The following is a 15,880-nucleotide window of genomic DNA, read 5'->3' as shown; positions in this document are numbered from 1 at the left end:
CTGTGAATGTTTTTTTTTTTTTGGCAAACGCATTACGAATTTATAAGCATCCGAACTAAACCTAATTAGTGATCAAGCGATCAATCCATAGAGTTTGCAAATTGTGGGACTGGTCAGTGGTCACTGGACTTGATCCATATATATTACCAATATATCATGTTGTGCAACTTATTTTATTTTGTAAATGAGAAGAAGAAAGAATCAAGTCGTTAAACCATACTTTTCGATTACCCCAATCATCTAAGATATATAATTTATATATATATATATATATATATATATATATATATATATATTACTCTCTTTGATGACATGTTAAGCCACTTCTAAATAATAGTATAAAGTTGCACCTTGACTAGAGGTTTTAGCAGAAGAAGAAACAAAGAGAGAGAAGATGAAGAATGTTATGGTGATTGTTGACGAGAGCAACTCAAGTTATGATTTACTCATTTGGGCTCTTGAAAACCACAAAGATACCATTGAGAGCTCCAAAGTTTTTCTCTTTGCAATACAGCCACAAAATCCCTTTACTCCTGCTACTGTGCTCTCTTCCTCAGTAGGCTTTGCTCAAATCTTCTATCCATTTTCACCTAGTAAGTTTTTTTTATCGGCTAATATCTTGGAAATATTCAAAAAGAGAGAGAGATCTAATATTTTTTTTTATGTATGTTCTTTTGAGTGGGTTTTTGCAGATTCAGAACTCATAAGATTGGCTCATGAAAAGAATATGAAAATTGTTTTGGGTATATTAGAGAAAGCCAAGAACATGTGTTTAAATCATGGGGTAATAATCTCTTGACCAAATCATATAATATATTTAAGTTCCTTAAATATATCATTTGATGATATGTTTAATTAGTCTAATGATCTCATCATAATCATGTTAAAAAAAAAACAGATTAAAGCAGAGACATTTACAGATGCTGGCGACGCTAATGACCTAATCCCAAAGATAATTCAAGAGCGACAGATTGATGTATTAGTTATGAGCGGTCAACAAACTCAAAAACTCAAAAAGTGAGAAAATATTATTTCATATATTTTTTTTTAATTTTATTCAGTCAAAAAACTTAGTAGTACGTAAATACAATTTTTTTGGGATAACTCATATCTTTTAAACAAATGCAGGTGTTTATATAATACAGATTGTTCTCTTGTTGTCGTGAAGAACAGACTTGTCAAAGAATAAGGAAATTACGAAACCCCCTAAATTTAATATGATTTCGTTTGTGATTGAGATGATGTAATGATTATTGTAGTTTGGGTTTGTAGTTGAACTTATATTTTATGGGTATGTATATACATATATATTTTCTTATTGGCACCGTTATATTCAACTAAATGGAACCAACCAAGAGGTGAGCATTTTGTCCCATGGCATAGCTTCTCAGCAAGCTCACATCGAGTCGAAGCTCAAGGATCCAAGTGGTCACACACACATGCATCTACTTTTGTTTGGATAGGATCTTCAACCACTTCATCATCATCACACACACGGGTTACGATTAATCTGTCATATCAAAACATTAAAATATTTAAAAAGTTATCTTATTTACAACTTGTTCGAATTGTTCAACAAAATCCAAATATCGTATTACAACTTTTCAAGATTGTATCTGGTGTAAATAAATGTAAGATAAATTGAATCGTAATAGAATTGGACATTACACTAGTTAAAACAATTTTCATTCTTACATCAACTGACTTGTAAAGTTTTGTTTCAATGTAGTCTGCAAAAAAGATTATACAAAGTTACGATATAAAGTCATCGAATATTATAAACAAATTAAGAACGATAAAACAATAGAAGCAAATTCTAACGATTAGGTATATAAAATCGTGAGCAGATAATCAAATAAAAACTAATTAGCTATGAATGAATTGACTAGTTTACCGGATGATCAAATCCGCATTGTTCCTTCTTCGTGCTCGAACTTAAAAAGGTGATGCGATCTTCCACTGTTAAAAAACTCAACGGTTGCGGTAAAAAAACTCAAAATGGGCTAAATGTTTTCACTGAACGGCCCAAGAAACAATTTGAGTGCTAAGCAGTAAACGCCGTCGTTTAACTTGAGTTTCTCATGAAAAGTTAATATCATCTAATATCTCCTCTCAGCTCTCTCTCATCCTTATCCTTGAAGAAGCTTCTTTGTTGTGCCCCTGTGACCATGGCTGCTCCACTCTCAATCTCATCAAATCCTCTCACCTCTCGCCATTGTTACCATCTCCACTTCCCTTCCACTTCATTCAAGGTAACCAATCTCTCCTTCTTCTAAAAATGTCAGATTTACACACACTCACTCGCCACTAATTCCGTAGAATTGAGCAAAATCCGAATTTTGAAAATGCCTACAGGGAAATGTAAGCGTTTTGGGAGCAAACCCAAGTCAGATTCTTTCTCTCAAACTCAACCAAAAGGTTGATAAAACGAGAAAGCAATTAGGGAGACCACTTGTTGTGGTAAGCCAAACGGCGGCTACGTCGTCGGAGGGAGTAGTAGCTCCGGAGAGATTCCGTTTGAATAACCTTGGACCCCAACCTGGTTCGAGAAAGAGGCAAAAGAGAAAAGGTAGAGGTATCTCTGCAGGACAAGGAGCGAGTTGTGGTTTTGGTATGAGAGGTCAGAAATCAAGATCCGGTCCTGGGATTATGAGAGGTTTCGAAGGTGGTCAAACTGCTCTTTATCGCCGTCTTCCTAAACTTAGAGGAATCGCCGGAGGTAACGTTCTTGTCCTTGCTTTTGTCTTCTAATTTTACCAAAGTTCTCTTGTGTAGGCTAAGTGTTTGATGAAATGTCTCACCCACAGACTCTGTTTAATTTGGTGATGCTTCTTACCATTTTATTTGGTTAGGGTAGAATTGGGAACCAGTGATTGAATTTGTATTTAGTGAATAGAGCTGTTTTGTGCTACTAAACCTTGTTTAGTTTCCTGATGCATTCATGGTGTTGTTGTGTTCTTTTAACAGGTATGCGTTCAGGATTACCCAAATACTTACCAGTTAATATCAAAGACATCGAAACAGCTGGATTTCAGGAGGGAGATGAAGTTTCATTGGAGTCACTGAAGCAAAAGGGTTTGATCAATCCTTCTGGGAGGGAAAGGAAACTTCCTCTCAAGGTTAGTTTTCCAAACTTCTTAGTGACTTAGTCGATCATCTTTTTTATCTGTATTAACGCTTTGATTGGTCTTGTATTATCAGATTTTGGGTACCGGAGAACTAAGCATGAAGCTCAACTTCAAAGCTCGTGCCTTCTCGACACAAGCAAAAGAGAAACTTGAAGCTTCAGGATGTACACTCACTGTGTTGCCCGGAAGGAAGAAATGGGTTAAGCCTTCGGTTGCAAAGAACCAAGCACGAGCAGATGAATACTTTGCCAAGAAGAGAGCTGCAGCAGCAGCAGCAACAACTTCAAAGCCTGCAGCTTCTGCTTAAATTACTTCATTTTCAAGCTCTTTTTTTTAACGTTGTAAAGCTGCAGAAGAAGAGATCATTCGTGTTTATGATTTAATTACATTGCTTTTAGTCTTTTTGTATGGTGAAGATGTTTTCCATTATGTTGATTTAAGAGTTAATTATCAGAAATATTTGTAAATGGTATAAATTATTTTGTTCCTCAATAGTCGAAACTTTTCTTTTTCAATCTCCAAATAAATTTTACAGAATAGGGTTTTCATAAGTGGGGTTATTACTACAAACGTTCCCCCAATTTTTTCTTCTCCATAAACTCTTAAAACACAAATTGGTAGATCTTAAAGAGGCATCACAGCTCTTCTTCTTCATCATCATCGTCAATGAAAGCTCTTCTTCTAGTACGACGTCTTCGGGATCCAGACTCTTGTTCATCAGAAGATTGATTATTTTCCTCGTCTCTAGATGATGTTCCAGTATTACCTTCATAGCTCTCACCCCAAAGCCTTGAAGGTCTTGAGGATCTTCTTCTCCCACCAATCTGTGACCTAGCTCTAGATGTACCTGACCAGCTACTCCTTGGGCCACTTGACTCTGGTCTAAACACGCGGATGAGCAAGAACACTGTAAGCAAGCCATTATCATCAAACAGATTCAATTCGTCCCTACTTCTTTCTTCTCCTCCAAAAGAAGATTGGAGTGTGCTAATTAAATCACCTAAATCTCTCTGCCTTTCAAGCCTCCTCCAGCTTCTCTGTCTCTCTGGATCTGCTTCTGATGGCCTTACTCCTGGATGTTGAACCCTTGCGTGCTTTCTCAGATCGGAGTAGGTTCCGCTGAAATCACAAGTCTCACAAGAACAGCTTCTATGTTTTGAGTTCATGAAACATCGAGCAGCTTCAACGACTACCCATTCTTTTATATGTCCACGGCATAACGGGCAAGTAAGCTTAGGTGGTTTGTTTTTTTCTTGGTCGTCCTCTGTTGCTACAATACCTTCATCTACTAAATCTTCTCCCCTGCTCTCACCTTCTCCTAAAGTCGCAACTGTAACCTCAGATGCAGCCTCTTCTCCTAGATTTACAGCAGTTGAGTCTAACGCTACATTATCTTCTGTCTCAGTAGTTGTTGGTACATGACTTTCCTCTTGGTCATGAAGTAAAGACAAAGAGGGTGGTTTCTCTTTAGAAGCTTTGCGGAACTGATCAAAACAGTTAGAATGGCGATGGCTAGTGTCACACATGTAAGGTCGACAGCCGTTTTCATAGGAAGAACAAATGAGAAGAATCCCATTGTGAGGATGTTCCATACAGACAGGACAACGAGCCTCTTCCCATTCCTTAACTTGTTTCTCACTAGGCTTCTTCAAACCAAGGCTTGACTCACAACACAGTGGCGATGATCGTCTATACCTATCCGACCGGTCTTTCTTCTCTTTCGGCATCTTGTTGTATAACTTAAAGAAACAGTCTTTTAATAAACCCTACAATAAACTAACTTCCCCATAAGTAAAACATCAAACTTAAAAATTCGTACTTTAACAACAATCCAGAGAAGAAGGAACAACAAAAGTTCGATAAGGGTAACAGATCTATACAATACAAACTGCAACCGCACAAAAAAAATAAAAACAGAGTTCATTCACAATAGCCTAAGAACAAGGTGAATCGGATTAGAGAACAGAGAAGCACGATAAAAGTCTAGTCAAGAGATCCTATTGTTCAAAATCGAAATCATCTAATACTTTCGATTTTAACAAACAAAACCCCTAAAACAGATCATTAGTACGGATTCAATACAAGCGAGAAGAGAAGTGAATCGACGCAAATGTTGCAGAAACCCCTAAAATAATCTGAGAGAGATAAGGCAGAAGAAGAAGAAGATGAGGAGATTACCCGACAGAGAGCTTTGTGACGATGGTGGTGGAATTGGGATTGATTTAAATCAATATGGAGGAAACCCTAAATCGGAATCGGGCTCCTCATTGAGAGAGCCAACGAGGTGAGAGAGAGAGATAGACGAGGAGGATGTGGCGGCGGCTTCTTTTTACTTTACTTTTTTTTTCCTTCTTCTTCTTGAGATTAGAGTATATATATAATTTATTATTCGGTGTAATAATATGTATTTAAGGAAAATGAAATATTTAAAAAGATTTGAACAAAAGACAATTATTAACAGACCTAGAGAAATGGATGAATATATACAACGTTACAAAGTTTCGTGTCGACATTTTTTTTATCTTATACTACATGGATTCTTTCTTATAAATGATTAATGAATATAGCTTTTGTTTTTTCTTCTGATTTTAAAGCTAAATTTGACTATATTTTTATCATATGATATTCTTATGTATTAAACATGTATTAATTGTTAGAAAAAATTAGTAACATTATGAGAGATTTTTAAAAATAGCACAAATTTAAGCTTTTCTTCCAAACTTACCACATATTTTTCTATTTTTCAAAATTAGCACAAATGCTCTAATTGAATACTAAAGATTTTAAATATTAATTAAAATATTTAATAAAAATCTCAATCGTTATCTTTCCAAATATCGTAACTTTAAACTTTGAGATTTTATTTAATCGGAACGATGAAGTAGTTTTACAAACAAATGAGTTCGAATCGCGAAGAAGAAACAATTCTGCCAATAGAATCCTTACTCTACAAGATCTTGAAGCTTTCTAGATCTCTTGCCAATCGATTCTCATCGATAATCTATCGTTGTATTCTTGCCGCTGTCGTATTCTCATCATCTATCTTGTCGGCAATCTTGCCACAATGTTGTTGAAAGAAAAATTGACGTCCATTAATAATATTTAGAGAATTTTGACAAATACACTAAATAATTATAGAAATTTGAGAGATATATTTAAAATAGAAAGTTTTACCAAAAATGTACAAATTTGTTTTTATTTATTAAGTAAATAAACAAAATTATATTTAGTATTTTTCAATATAATTTCTATAATTAAATATATTAATTTATCCTAAATTTGGTCGATTCTCTTTGATTGTAAGAGTCTAAGCTTTAAAGAGTTTGGGAGAGTTGAGTTTTCACTTTCAGTTCCTAGATAATGGATGTGGAATGGCTCACATTTACACGTATACTAGATTCAGACCGGCACATAGGGTGCGGAGTTATTTTTGCATAATTTTAAAAAAATATAATTGTCAAGCATTCAAACCCATCTAATATGTCTGATTGCAACGTTTAATTCTTTTTTTTACCCGAAAAAACCCCATTCTTCGTAATTCATATGAGTAAATAGTATATCCGCATATGTTTTGCTTGAATTCTTGTTCCCAAAATTCTCGTCCCGTGTTTTGTCATACATGAATATACCTACACAAAATTCTCATAACCTGTTTACTATGGAACTAATTTGAACGATTTCCTAAAATATAATCAATCTGTTGTTTAATCTTTTTTTTTAATATGTAAATTGGGTCAGTTTGACAACATGGATATTTGATATGATTTTTTTTAACCTTTAAGTGTATTCCCCAATTAATAGTATAGATTTCCTTCAATTATTGAATGAAATATTCTTTAGTTATACTAATCACAATTTAATCTAAATAATATAGTAAGAAAAGGGAAAATAATAAAATGGGATATAATTGGTCATTAGATCCCTTATATAATTGGTCTTAGTTATGGTATTATCTCACTGGATTTTATAAATTTTAATTGGTCATTAGATCCCTATATATCTCAGCTATTGGTATAATATTATTACTTTTTTTTCATTTTTATTGGACTGGATTTTCTAAATTTTAAGATTTCTGTAAAAACACTATAACTACATATTTAAATATAATGTTTAACTACATAGTTATCCAAATTAAAATATATATTCATGTCATTTTAATTGGTGATTATATGTTTTTTTGGGCAAATATAGTTATTGTTTTTAGTAAAAGAATAAACATTGAGCCAGATTGAAATGATCTTCGATTCTTTCACCATTAGAGCTTTATAAAATTATTAGAAAGGTAACATTATTTATATTTCTGAAGATATGATTTTAAATATATATATTTTTACGTCTCATAATATATTTATATTATTATATTACAATACATAGTGAAATTAATTTAATTTTGAAAATATGTAGGGGATAATATTTATCAGTTTTTGAATAATATTTACCAATTTTAGGATTTATAGGAGCAAAATATTGTGTATATAAATAAATTGCACAGCAGTGGCAGTTGACAAAATTGTATATATATATATATGGTATATATATGGCAGTTACAGTTTTATGTAATTTTATGGAATTCTAAGGGTGAACAATAAATTAGGTATGAAGCTCTCTGATGACGACACATCAGCTTTTTCTCATCGCCTATCTTGCCGACAATATTGCCACAATGTTGTAGAAAGAAAAATTGACGTCCACTAATAATATTTGGAGAATTTTGACAAATACACTAAATAATTATAGAAATTTGAGAGATATATTTAAAATAGCAAGTTTTACCAAAAATGTACAAATTTGTTTTTATTTATTAAGTAAATAAACAAAAATATTATTTAGTATTTTTAAATACATCTTCTATAACTAAATATATTAATTTATCCTAAATCTGGTCGATTCTCTTTGATTGTACGATAGTCTATGCTTTAAAGGGTTCGGGAGAGTTGAGTTTTCACTTTCAGTTCCTAGATAATGGATGTGGAATGGCTCACATTTACACGTATATAAATTGTTAAAAACGTTGTTGTATGGTATTAGTTACACCGGTTCAATTTGGTGTATGAACCTGTTTAGAATAACGCTTTATTGTTACTTGTTAGTTACCTCTCGGTTTATGTGCAAATTGATTCTAAGGCTGACATTTTGTTTACATACAAAACTATATGCATTATCTTTGGTTCAAAGTATTACAGAATCAGCCAGAACCAGAAAACCAAAATGCATCTATTTAGGTTCTAATTCTGTTAAAACTAAAAAGATTCCAAACTAAATTTAACCAAAAAATAACACTTCAAGAATATCTAGCTAATCCCTCGTAAAACGACTATAGCAAGGGATTTGCGATGGAAATCAATTCCTCGCAATTCGCTTCTCGCAAAATGGTCAACGTTGCAAATCCCATCCAACGTTTATAAACTCAAAGTTTTCAATCTAAACCAGAAACCCATCCCTGTAACAACACAATTTAGGTGAGTTTAGTTTCATTTCATTTATCGTCAAAATAAACAAACCTTACAAATTAAAAGCCATGCATCGGGAAAGCTTGGTCTAAATATAACGTGTTATCCATCAACACAACACAAATTATTACTATAACAAGTTAGAGCAATTAGTCAATCCTCAAATCAAACACAAAAGACCAAACATCGTGATGAATCCATAACGAGTGTCCATAACGAGTGAGAACAGAGTTACCAGAAGCAAAATTACTCTCTCAAAAGTTATTTAGCAAATGTCACTTGACGATGAAATTCTGGCGACTGATAGGCGAAAACGAACCTAGATATGCCAGCCACATTATATCAGATTGTAACTTATTACGGAGAATATTTAGGATAACGTCGAATCATTGTGTTATTTTCCTATTGTGTTTAAAGTCCTATTGTGATAAAGTTTAAGTCTCGCTATCTTAGGACTTAGAGTCTATCTTATGATAAGTCTGGTCTGTATAAATATTAACTCAAAGTTATTCAATAAAGTAAGTCAGTTTGATATCTAATTCTACATGGTATCAGAGCCAAGTTCTCATATATTTTTCTAAAATCCTTCTCTTAATCGATAGTTTCGATTGTTTTCTTCTTTTCAAGTGTGTTTCTTGCGTGACAAGAAACCATGTCTACCTTAGAAGATGTTTCTTCTGCAACAAAGAAGGCTGTTGGTCAACAGCCGGAGTCGACGGTTGTGTCTCCCTACCTCTTGTCTAGCTCCGACAATCCAGGTTCCATGATCTCGTCGGTGTTATTGAATGGTGAAAACTACAACGAATGGGCTACAGAGATGTCCAATGCTCTGCAAGCCAAACGCAAAACAGGGTTTATCAATGGAACAATCTCAAAACCTCCTATTGATGATCCGAATTTTGAGAATTGACAGACTGTCAACTCCATGATTGTTGGTTGGATACGTACGTCGATCGAACCAAAGGTTAAGTCCACAGTTACATTCATATCTATTGCACGTGACTTGTGGTTAGATTTGAAGCAACGATTCTCCGTGGGGAACAAGGTGCGAGTTCATCAAATCAAGGCTCAGATAGCGGCTTGTCGTCAAGCTGGACAGCCGGTCATTGATTACTATGGGAATCTGTGTCACCTTTGGGAAGAACTTCAGACTTACAAACCTTTGACAGTTTGTAAGTGTGGACTGTGTACGTGTGGTGCTACTCTCGAACCTTCAAAAGAGAGAGACGAGGAAAAGATCCATCAGTTCATATTGGGTCTTGACGACTCACGGTTTGGCGGTCTTAGCACGACCCTCATTGCAATGGATCCATTGCCTTCCCTTGGTGAAATTTATTCTCGTGTTATTAGAGAAGAACAATGTTTGGCTTCAGTTCGTGTTCATGAACAGAGGAACGAAGTTGTCGGTTTTGCAGCTCAAGGTGAACAGAGTACTTCGACTCCTTCACGATCGGATATACAGAGTGGAGGACGATTAGATTCCGCAATTATCAAGTCGCGATCAGCCATCTGTTCTCATTGTGGGCGCTCAAGCCATGAAAAGAAGGAGTGCTGGCAAATTGTTGGTTTTCCGGAATGGTTCACTGAGCGTAACAGTGGTGGTCGTGGTTCTTCTGGCCGAGGCAGAGGAGGTCGTGGTGATGGACGCGGGAGAAGCTATGCCACGACAGCTCATGCAACGAGCTCCACTCCCTCTAATCTTCCTGAATTCACTTAAGAACAATTGTAAGCTCTCGCACAGATGATCAAAGGTCAATCAACCAATGGGTCTTCTGATAAGTTGTCCGGTAAGACAAAATTTGGCAATGTTGTTCTTGACATGGGAGCTTCCCATCACATTACTGGGGATCTCTCTCTTTTATCTAATGTTGTGTCTATACCACCATGTTCGGTGGGGTTAGCAGATGGGAGCAAAACATTTGCTCTAACAATGGGAGTGTTTCCTCTTTCGAACAAAGTAGCGTTACTCGATGTTCTTTATGTTCCATCATTGACATGCACCTTGATATATGTTTCTAAAATTGTGAAGCAAACGAAGTGTGTTGCCACCTTCACTGATACAATTTGTGTTTTACAGGACCGTTTCACGAGGACTTTGATTGGAAGCGGTGAAGAGCGTGATGGGGTTTATTATCTTATGGATGTAGCTACAGCAAAAATTCACTCAACAAGCGTCTCTTCTGATCAGGCTTTGTGGCATCAACGTTTGGGTCATCCTAGTTTTTCAGTCCTTTCGTCTTTACCGGTGTTTTCTAGTTCTTCAAATCTTGTTGTCTCTCGTTCGTGTGACGTATGTTTTAGAGCCAAACAAACAAGAGATATTTTTCCTCTTAGTTCTAATAAATCAACAGAATGTTTCTCCTTGATTCATTGTGATGTTTGGGGTCCATATCGTGTTCCATCATCCTATGGTGCAATTTATTTTTTAACTATTGTAGATGATTATTCAAGAGCTGTATGGACCTATCTGTTACTTGCAAAATCGGAAGTACGCGTAGTGCTTACTAATTTCTTTGCATACACGGAGAAACAATTTGGTAAGACTGTTCGCATCGTTCGTAGTGATAATGGGACAGAATTTACGTGTCTTGCTTCATATTTTAGAGAACATGGAATTGTTCATCAAACTTCATGTGTTGCGACTCCTCAGCAGAATGGTCGCGTCGAATGAAAGCATAGACACATCCTTAATGTTGCACGAGCACTCTTATTTCAAGCATCACTACCGGTTAAGTTTTGGGGAGAAGCTGTGCTTACTGCGGCTTATTTGATCAGCCGCACTCCTTCATCACTTCACAATGGCTTGTCTCCGTATGAGATAATTCATGGTTCGAAACCTGATTACAACCAGTTGAGGGTTTTTGGGTCGGCTTGTTACGTTCACCATGTCACACGTGACAAAGATAAATTTGCAGAGAGAAGCCGTTTATGTATCTTTGTTGGTTATCCCTTTGCTCAGAAAGGATGGAAGGTGTTTGGCATTGCTAAAAAGGAGTTTTTAGTTTCATGTGATGTAGTATTCCGGGAAGATGTTTTCCCTTTCGCAGCCTTGGACGTTACTCTGTTGCCAATTCTTCGTGTTCCTGATAATACTGATGCAGATTGGTTGTTTTCTCTGCCTCTCACGGACAGGGGGAGTCCTATCTCTCCGCCTGCAAATCCCAGTTCAGATGTCTCTCCTTCTACGATGATTTCTGTTCCTACACCATCTGTGGCGGTTGAACGAGTTTCAGTTTCCAAACCGGTCTCTGTTTCTATATCTGATTCTGTGGATAACCAAAATTCGATTGCTGAGTCGGGTTCTCACACACCACCACTTGCTGTCTCCGCTGCAGATAACTGTTCCCGTGATCTAGCCATTGTCGTCCCTTCATCGCCAACACATTCCACACCGCAAGAAGCAGACACTGCTGTTTCCCCTGTTTCAACTCCAGCTCGTGAAGCTCCATTTGTTGAAGTCACACCTCTGCGTCAAGGAAAATGAGAGCTCAAACAATCAGTTCGACTGAAAGACTATGTTCTCTACAATGCTACAAGTGATTTAATAACCCCTCACGCTCCATCCGACTCCGCATCATTGTTCTCGTCGACTGTCCAAGGTAATTCTTTGTATCCTTTGACCGATTATATTTCTGATGCTCTGTTTTCAGAAAGCCATCGCGTTTATTTGGCAGCCATCGCCGGTTCCGTTGAACCTAAAAATTGTAGAGAAGCAGTTCGCATTAAGGTATGGAATGATGCTATGACTAAAGAGGTAGATGCCCTTGAGTTCAAGAAGACATGGGATGTTACTGATCTCCCGTCTGGTAAGGTGGCTATCGATAGTCATTGGGTATACAAGACTAAATATCACTCTGATTGTTCTTTAGAGAGATACAAAGCACGCCTTGTTGTTTGTGGAAATAAACAGGTTGAAGGAGAAGACTATCATGAGACTTTTTCACCGGTTGTTAAGATGACCACAGTGCGCACTCTTCTCCGTCTTGTGGCAGCTAATAACTGGGAGGTTTTTCAAATGGATTTACACAATGCATTCCTTCATGGTGATCTTGAGGAAGAAGTTTATATGAAGCTACCACCGGGGTTTCGTCACTCTCATCCGGGCAAAGTTTGTCCTCTCCGGAAGTTGTTGTATGGTCTGAAGCAAGCTCCTAGATGTTGGTTCAAGAAGCCTATGATGACTATTGTCTCTTCTCATACTCTCGAGAGTACATTGACATCCGTGTGTTGATCTATGTTGATGATCTTCTAATTTGTGGCAATGATCGCTACATGCTCCAAAGGTTCAAGGATTACTTGGGGTGGTGCTTCTCTATGAAAGATTTAGGGAAACAGAAGTATTTTCTTGGTATTGAAGTATCTTGGGGTCCCGACGGTATTTTTTTGTCCCAACGCAAGTGATAGTGTTCAAATTAACCCTAGAGCTACTCTCTCAAACAAGAGATCAATGTAGTACTTAGGGGTCGAATCCACAGAGACCCAAGATCAAACACAATGGATGATAGAGTTTTTGTAATTACGCTAAACAGATTAATTTGTATTAAGAACATTTGAAGACAATGCAAAATATTAAATCAAGGTGTTGTGAAATCAGCAAATCAAAAGGTTAAGCCTAAGGAATTTCTCAGGTAATTATGAAGTATTAAATCAATAGATTAATTATGGTTCATGCAAGAAAAATTAGATCTAGAACTCTAAACAGTTTTGGTAAAATAATTCAGTTCTCACTGAAATTATTATCTAAATTTAAAACCAGAAAATCCAAATCTCTTTGTAAAATTCTTAGTTGAAAACCAGCTTTAAAAACAGGTTTAGAAAGGTTCACAAAATCACAAATTCAAATCTCTTTGTAAAAAGTGATTTTGCTCATCATTGGTTTTAATCAGAAAAACAATTATATTCTCATATTAATTAATTTCCCTATGATAATAATTCTAGGTGATCAATCAAAAACTATTGTGAAAAACAACCAAGGATGAAGATCATAAAAGATTAAGAACCCTAAAAATCACAGATCTAATAAATCATAAAAACCCTGTGAAAAACCCTAAACCTAACAAGCAAACTACTCAGACATGTTTAATGAAGAACAAGACATCATACTGAATAATAAGCAATAGATATTGAAATATAAGAAGGGAGTTCAAGAATTCTTCTCTACAAAGCAGTTCTGATCTCTTTCTCTCCCAAAAGATCTCAATATCTCTCTCTCAAAAACTTGCTAGAAAAAAACTTCCGGGTTTTCTAAAACCCAAAAACATTATTTATATGGCCTAAAACACGTTAGGAACTTGTATTGCAATTTAGGAAAACTTTGGGTAAATTGTAAAACTTCCAATTTCTTCTTTCTCTCGTCGGATAAACATAGGTGTCGACCGATGCTCCTTCGGTGCCGGTCGACGCTGCTACTCTGATCCGAGTTCAAGCTCTTTTCCTTCTGTAAGATGCTCCAAAGTCATCCAAATAGCTCCACTTTGCTCCTTCCGTGCCAAATTCCTAAATAACATGTAAAGACTCAAAAACAATCCTAGAAACAAATGAAAATACTCAAAAAGCACACTTATATCATGGTTAAAAACCGTAAAAACCATGATATATCAGCAAGTATGTGTTAGATATTGTCGCTGATAGTGGCAACCTTGGTTCTCGACCGGCTGACACACCTTTAGAACAAAACCATCATTTGGCTGATGATGATGGTCCGTTGTTGACTAATCCGACTCCGTATCGTCGTTTGGTCGGACGTTTGTTGTATCTTCTCCACACTCGTCCTGAACTTAGCTATTCCGTCCATGTGTTGTCTCAGTTTATGCAAGAACCGCGTGAAACTCATTGGGACGCAGCTTTGCGTGTTGTGAAATTCTTGAAAGGTTCGCCAGGGCAGGGTATTCTTCTCGGTGCAGACTCTGATTTGTCTCTCACGGTGTATTGTGACTCTGATTGGTCTTCCTGTCCTATCACTCGACGCTCTCTTAGTGCCTATGTGGTTCGTCTTGGTGGCTCGCCTATTGCCTGGAAACCAAGAAACAAAAGACTATTTCTCATTCTTCCGCTGAAGCCGAATATCGCGCTATGTCCGTAGCTCTTCGTGAGATCCAATGGCTTCGTAAGTTGTTGACATAATTAGGTATTGAACAATCTGCGCCTGCTCGCTTGTTTTGTGATAACAAGGCTGCTCTCCACATCGCTGGTAATCCGGTTTTTCATGAGCGCACCAAACATATCGAAAATGATTGTCATGTTGTCCGTGATGCAATACAAGCTGGTATTCTTGTGACTAAACATGTGGCGTCGAGTGAGCAACTAGCTGACATTTTGACCAAAGCGCTAGGACGTCCTCAGTTTCTTTACATAATGTCCAAGTTGGGTGTTCAAGACCTTCACACTCTAACGTGAGGGGGAATATTACGGAGAATATTGAGGATAAGTTTTACGGAGAACGTGAGGGGGTGTTCATTGTGTTATTGTCCTATTGTGTTTAAAGTCCTATTGTGATAAGTTTTAGGTCTCGCTATCTTAGGACTTAGAGTCTATCTTATGATGAGTCTGGTCTGTATAAATATTAACTCAAGGTTATTCAATAAAGCAAGTCAGTTTGATATCTAATTCTACATAACTATAGTACTCAAGGTGATTGAAATGAATCTCATAATCGATAAATAAAAAATCATGGAACAACAAAGAAGCCATCCAATAACACAAATCAACAACGAAGAAACGATCGAACCGGAAAACTTAGAGAAGATGAGAGAGAGGTAAGAAGTGCAAGGAGGCGTTAGAGCAGCCGAATAGCTTATTATAGATGAGATGGAGTATGGGCCTTAGTGGCCCAACACGCATCGGGCCAATATTATTTTTCTGTATAATTGTCGTCGGTTGACTATATTTTTCATCAATCTTCATAAGCCCCATGATCCGAGACTGCAACCATACGAATAGGCATAAAAATCGTATCCGAATACCCAATCCGGAATCCGACCCGAAAAACTGGGTTTGGGTTGGGTATAAGTTTGCCTATAAAATTCTACTGGGTTCTATTTTCTAATACTCGTGGGTTCGGGTTAGGGTCAGGTAATACCCGGTACCCGTTTGGGTACCCATTAAACCCGAACATATAAATATATTTATAATATTTATCATTAATATAATGCAATTACCCCAAAATTATGATTATAATTTTGAATATTTCATTTAGTTTTATACCTAAATATCAAAAATAATCAAAATATCTAAAATATTTTGTTATGTAAGTCAAAATTTAACTAAATTTATTTAAATTTAATTATATTTTTTTGGGTACCC

General features: G+C 36.3%; 4 protein-coding genes across 5 annotated transcripts; 3 read left to right on the top strand and 1 right to left on the bottom strand.

The window, feature by feature from the left end:
- LOC104790216 lies at nucleotides 330-1,608 on the top strand. The gene is made up of 4 exons (XM_010515920.1): nucleotides 330-593; nucleotides 693-784; nucleotides 899-1,017; nucleotides 1,129-1,608. Exons 1-4 carry the CDS (start codon nucleotides 395-397, stop codon nucleotides 1,187-1,189), a joined length of 471 nt encoding a protein of 156 aa, XP_010514222.1. The 5' UTR covers nucleotides 330-394; the 3' UTR covers nucleotides 1,190-1,608.
- Nucleotides 2,096-3,587, top strand: LOC104790214 (50S ribosomal protein L15, chloroplastic). The gene is made up of 4 exons (XM_010515919.1): nucleotides 2,096-2,252; nucleotides 2,356-2,719; nucleotides 2,968-3,119; nucleotides 3,202-3,587. The coding sequence occupies exons 1-4, from the start codon at nucleotides 2,169-2,171 to the stop codon at nucleotides 3,433-3,435; spliced, it is 834 nt and encodes a 277-aa protein (XP_010514221.1). The 5' UTR covers nucleotides 2,096-2,168; the 3' UTR covers nucleotides 3,436-3,587.
- LOC104790213 lies at nucleotides 3,621-5,480 on the bottom strand. 2 transcript variants are annotated; one of them, XM_010515917.2, is made up of 2 exons: nucleotides 5,307-5,480; nucleotides 3,621-4,894 (listed from the first exon to the last, which is right to left on the bottom strand). In XM_010515917.2, exon 2 carries the CDS (start codon nucleotides 4,853-4,855, stop codon nucleotides 3,764-3,766), a length of 1,092 nt encoding a protein of 363 aa, XP_010514219.1. In that variant the 5' UTR covers nucleotides 4,856-4,894; nucleotides 5,307-5,480; the 3' UTR covers nucleotides 3,621-3,763. The 2 variants fall into 2 exon arrangements, with proteins under 2 accessions (XP_010514219.1, XP_010514220.1); XM_010515918.2 differs by having other exon boundaries at nucleotides 3,621-4,904; nucleotides 5,307-5,479.
- LOC104793890 lies at nucleotides 9,231-10,295 on the top strand. Its single transcript, XM_010520314.1, has 2 exons — nucleotides 9,231-9,353; nucleotides 9,492-10,295. Exons 1-2 carry the CDS (start codon nucleotides 9,231-9,233, stop codon nucleotides 10,293-10,295), a joined length of 927 nt encoding a protein of 308 aa, XP_010518616.1.

This window comes from Camelina sativa, chromosome 6, assembly GCF_000633955.1.
Source record: "Camelina sativa cultivar DH55 chromosome 6, Cs, whole genome shotgun sequence".
Lineage (NCBI taxonomy): Eukaryota > Viridiplantae > Streptophyta > Magnoliopsida > Brassicales > Brassicaceae > Camelina > Camelina sativa.
This window is presented reverse-complemented; position numbering and strand designations above follow the sequence as displayed.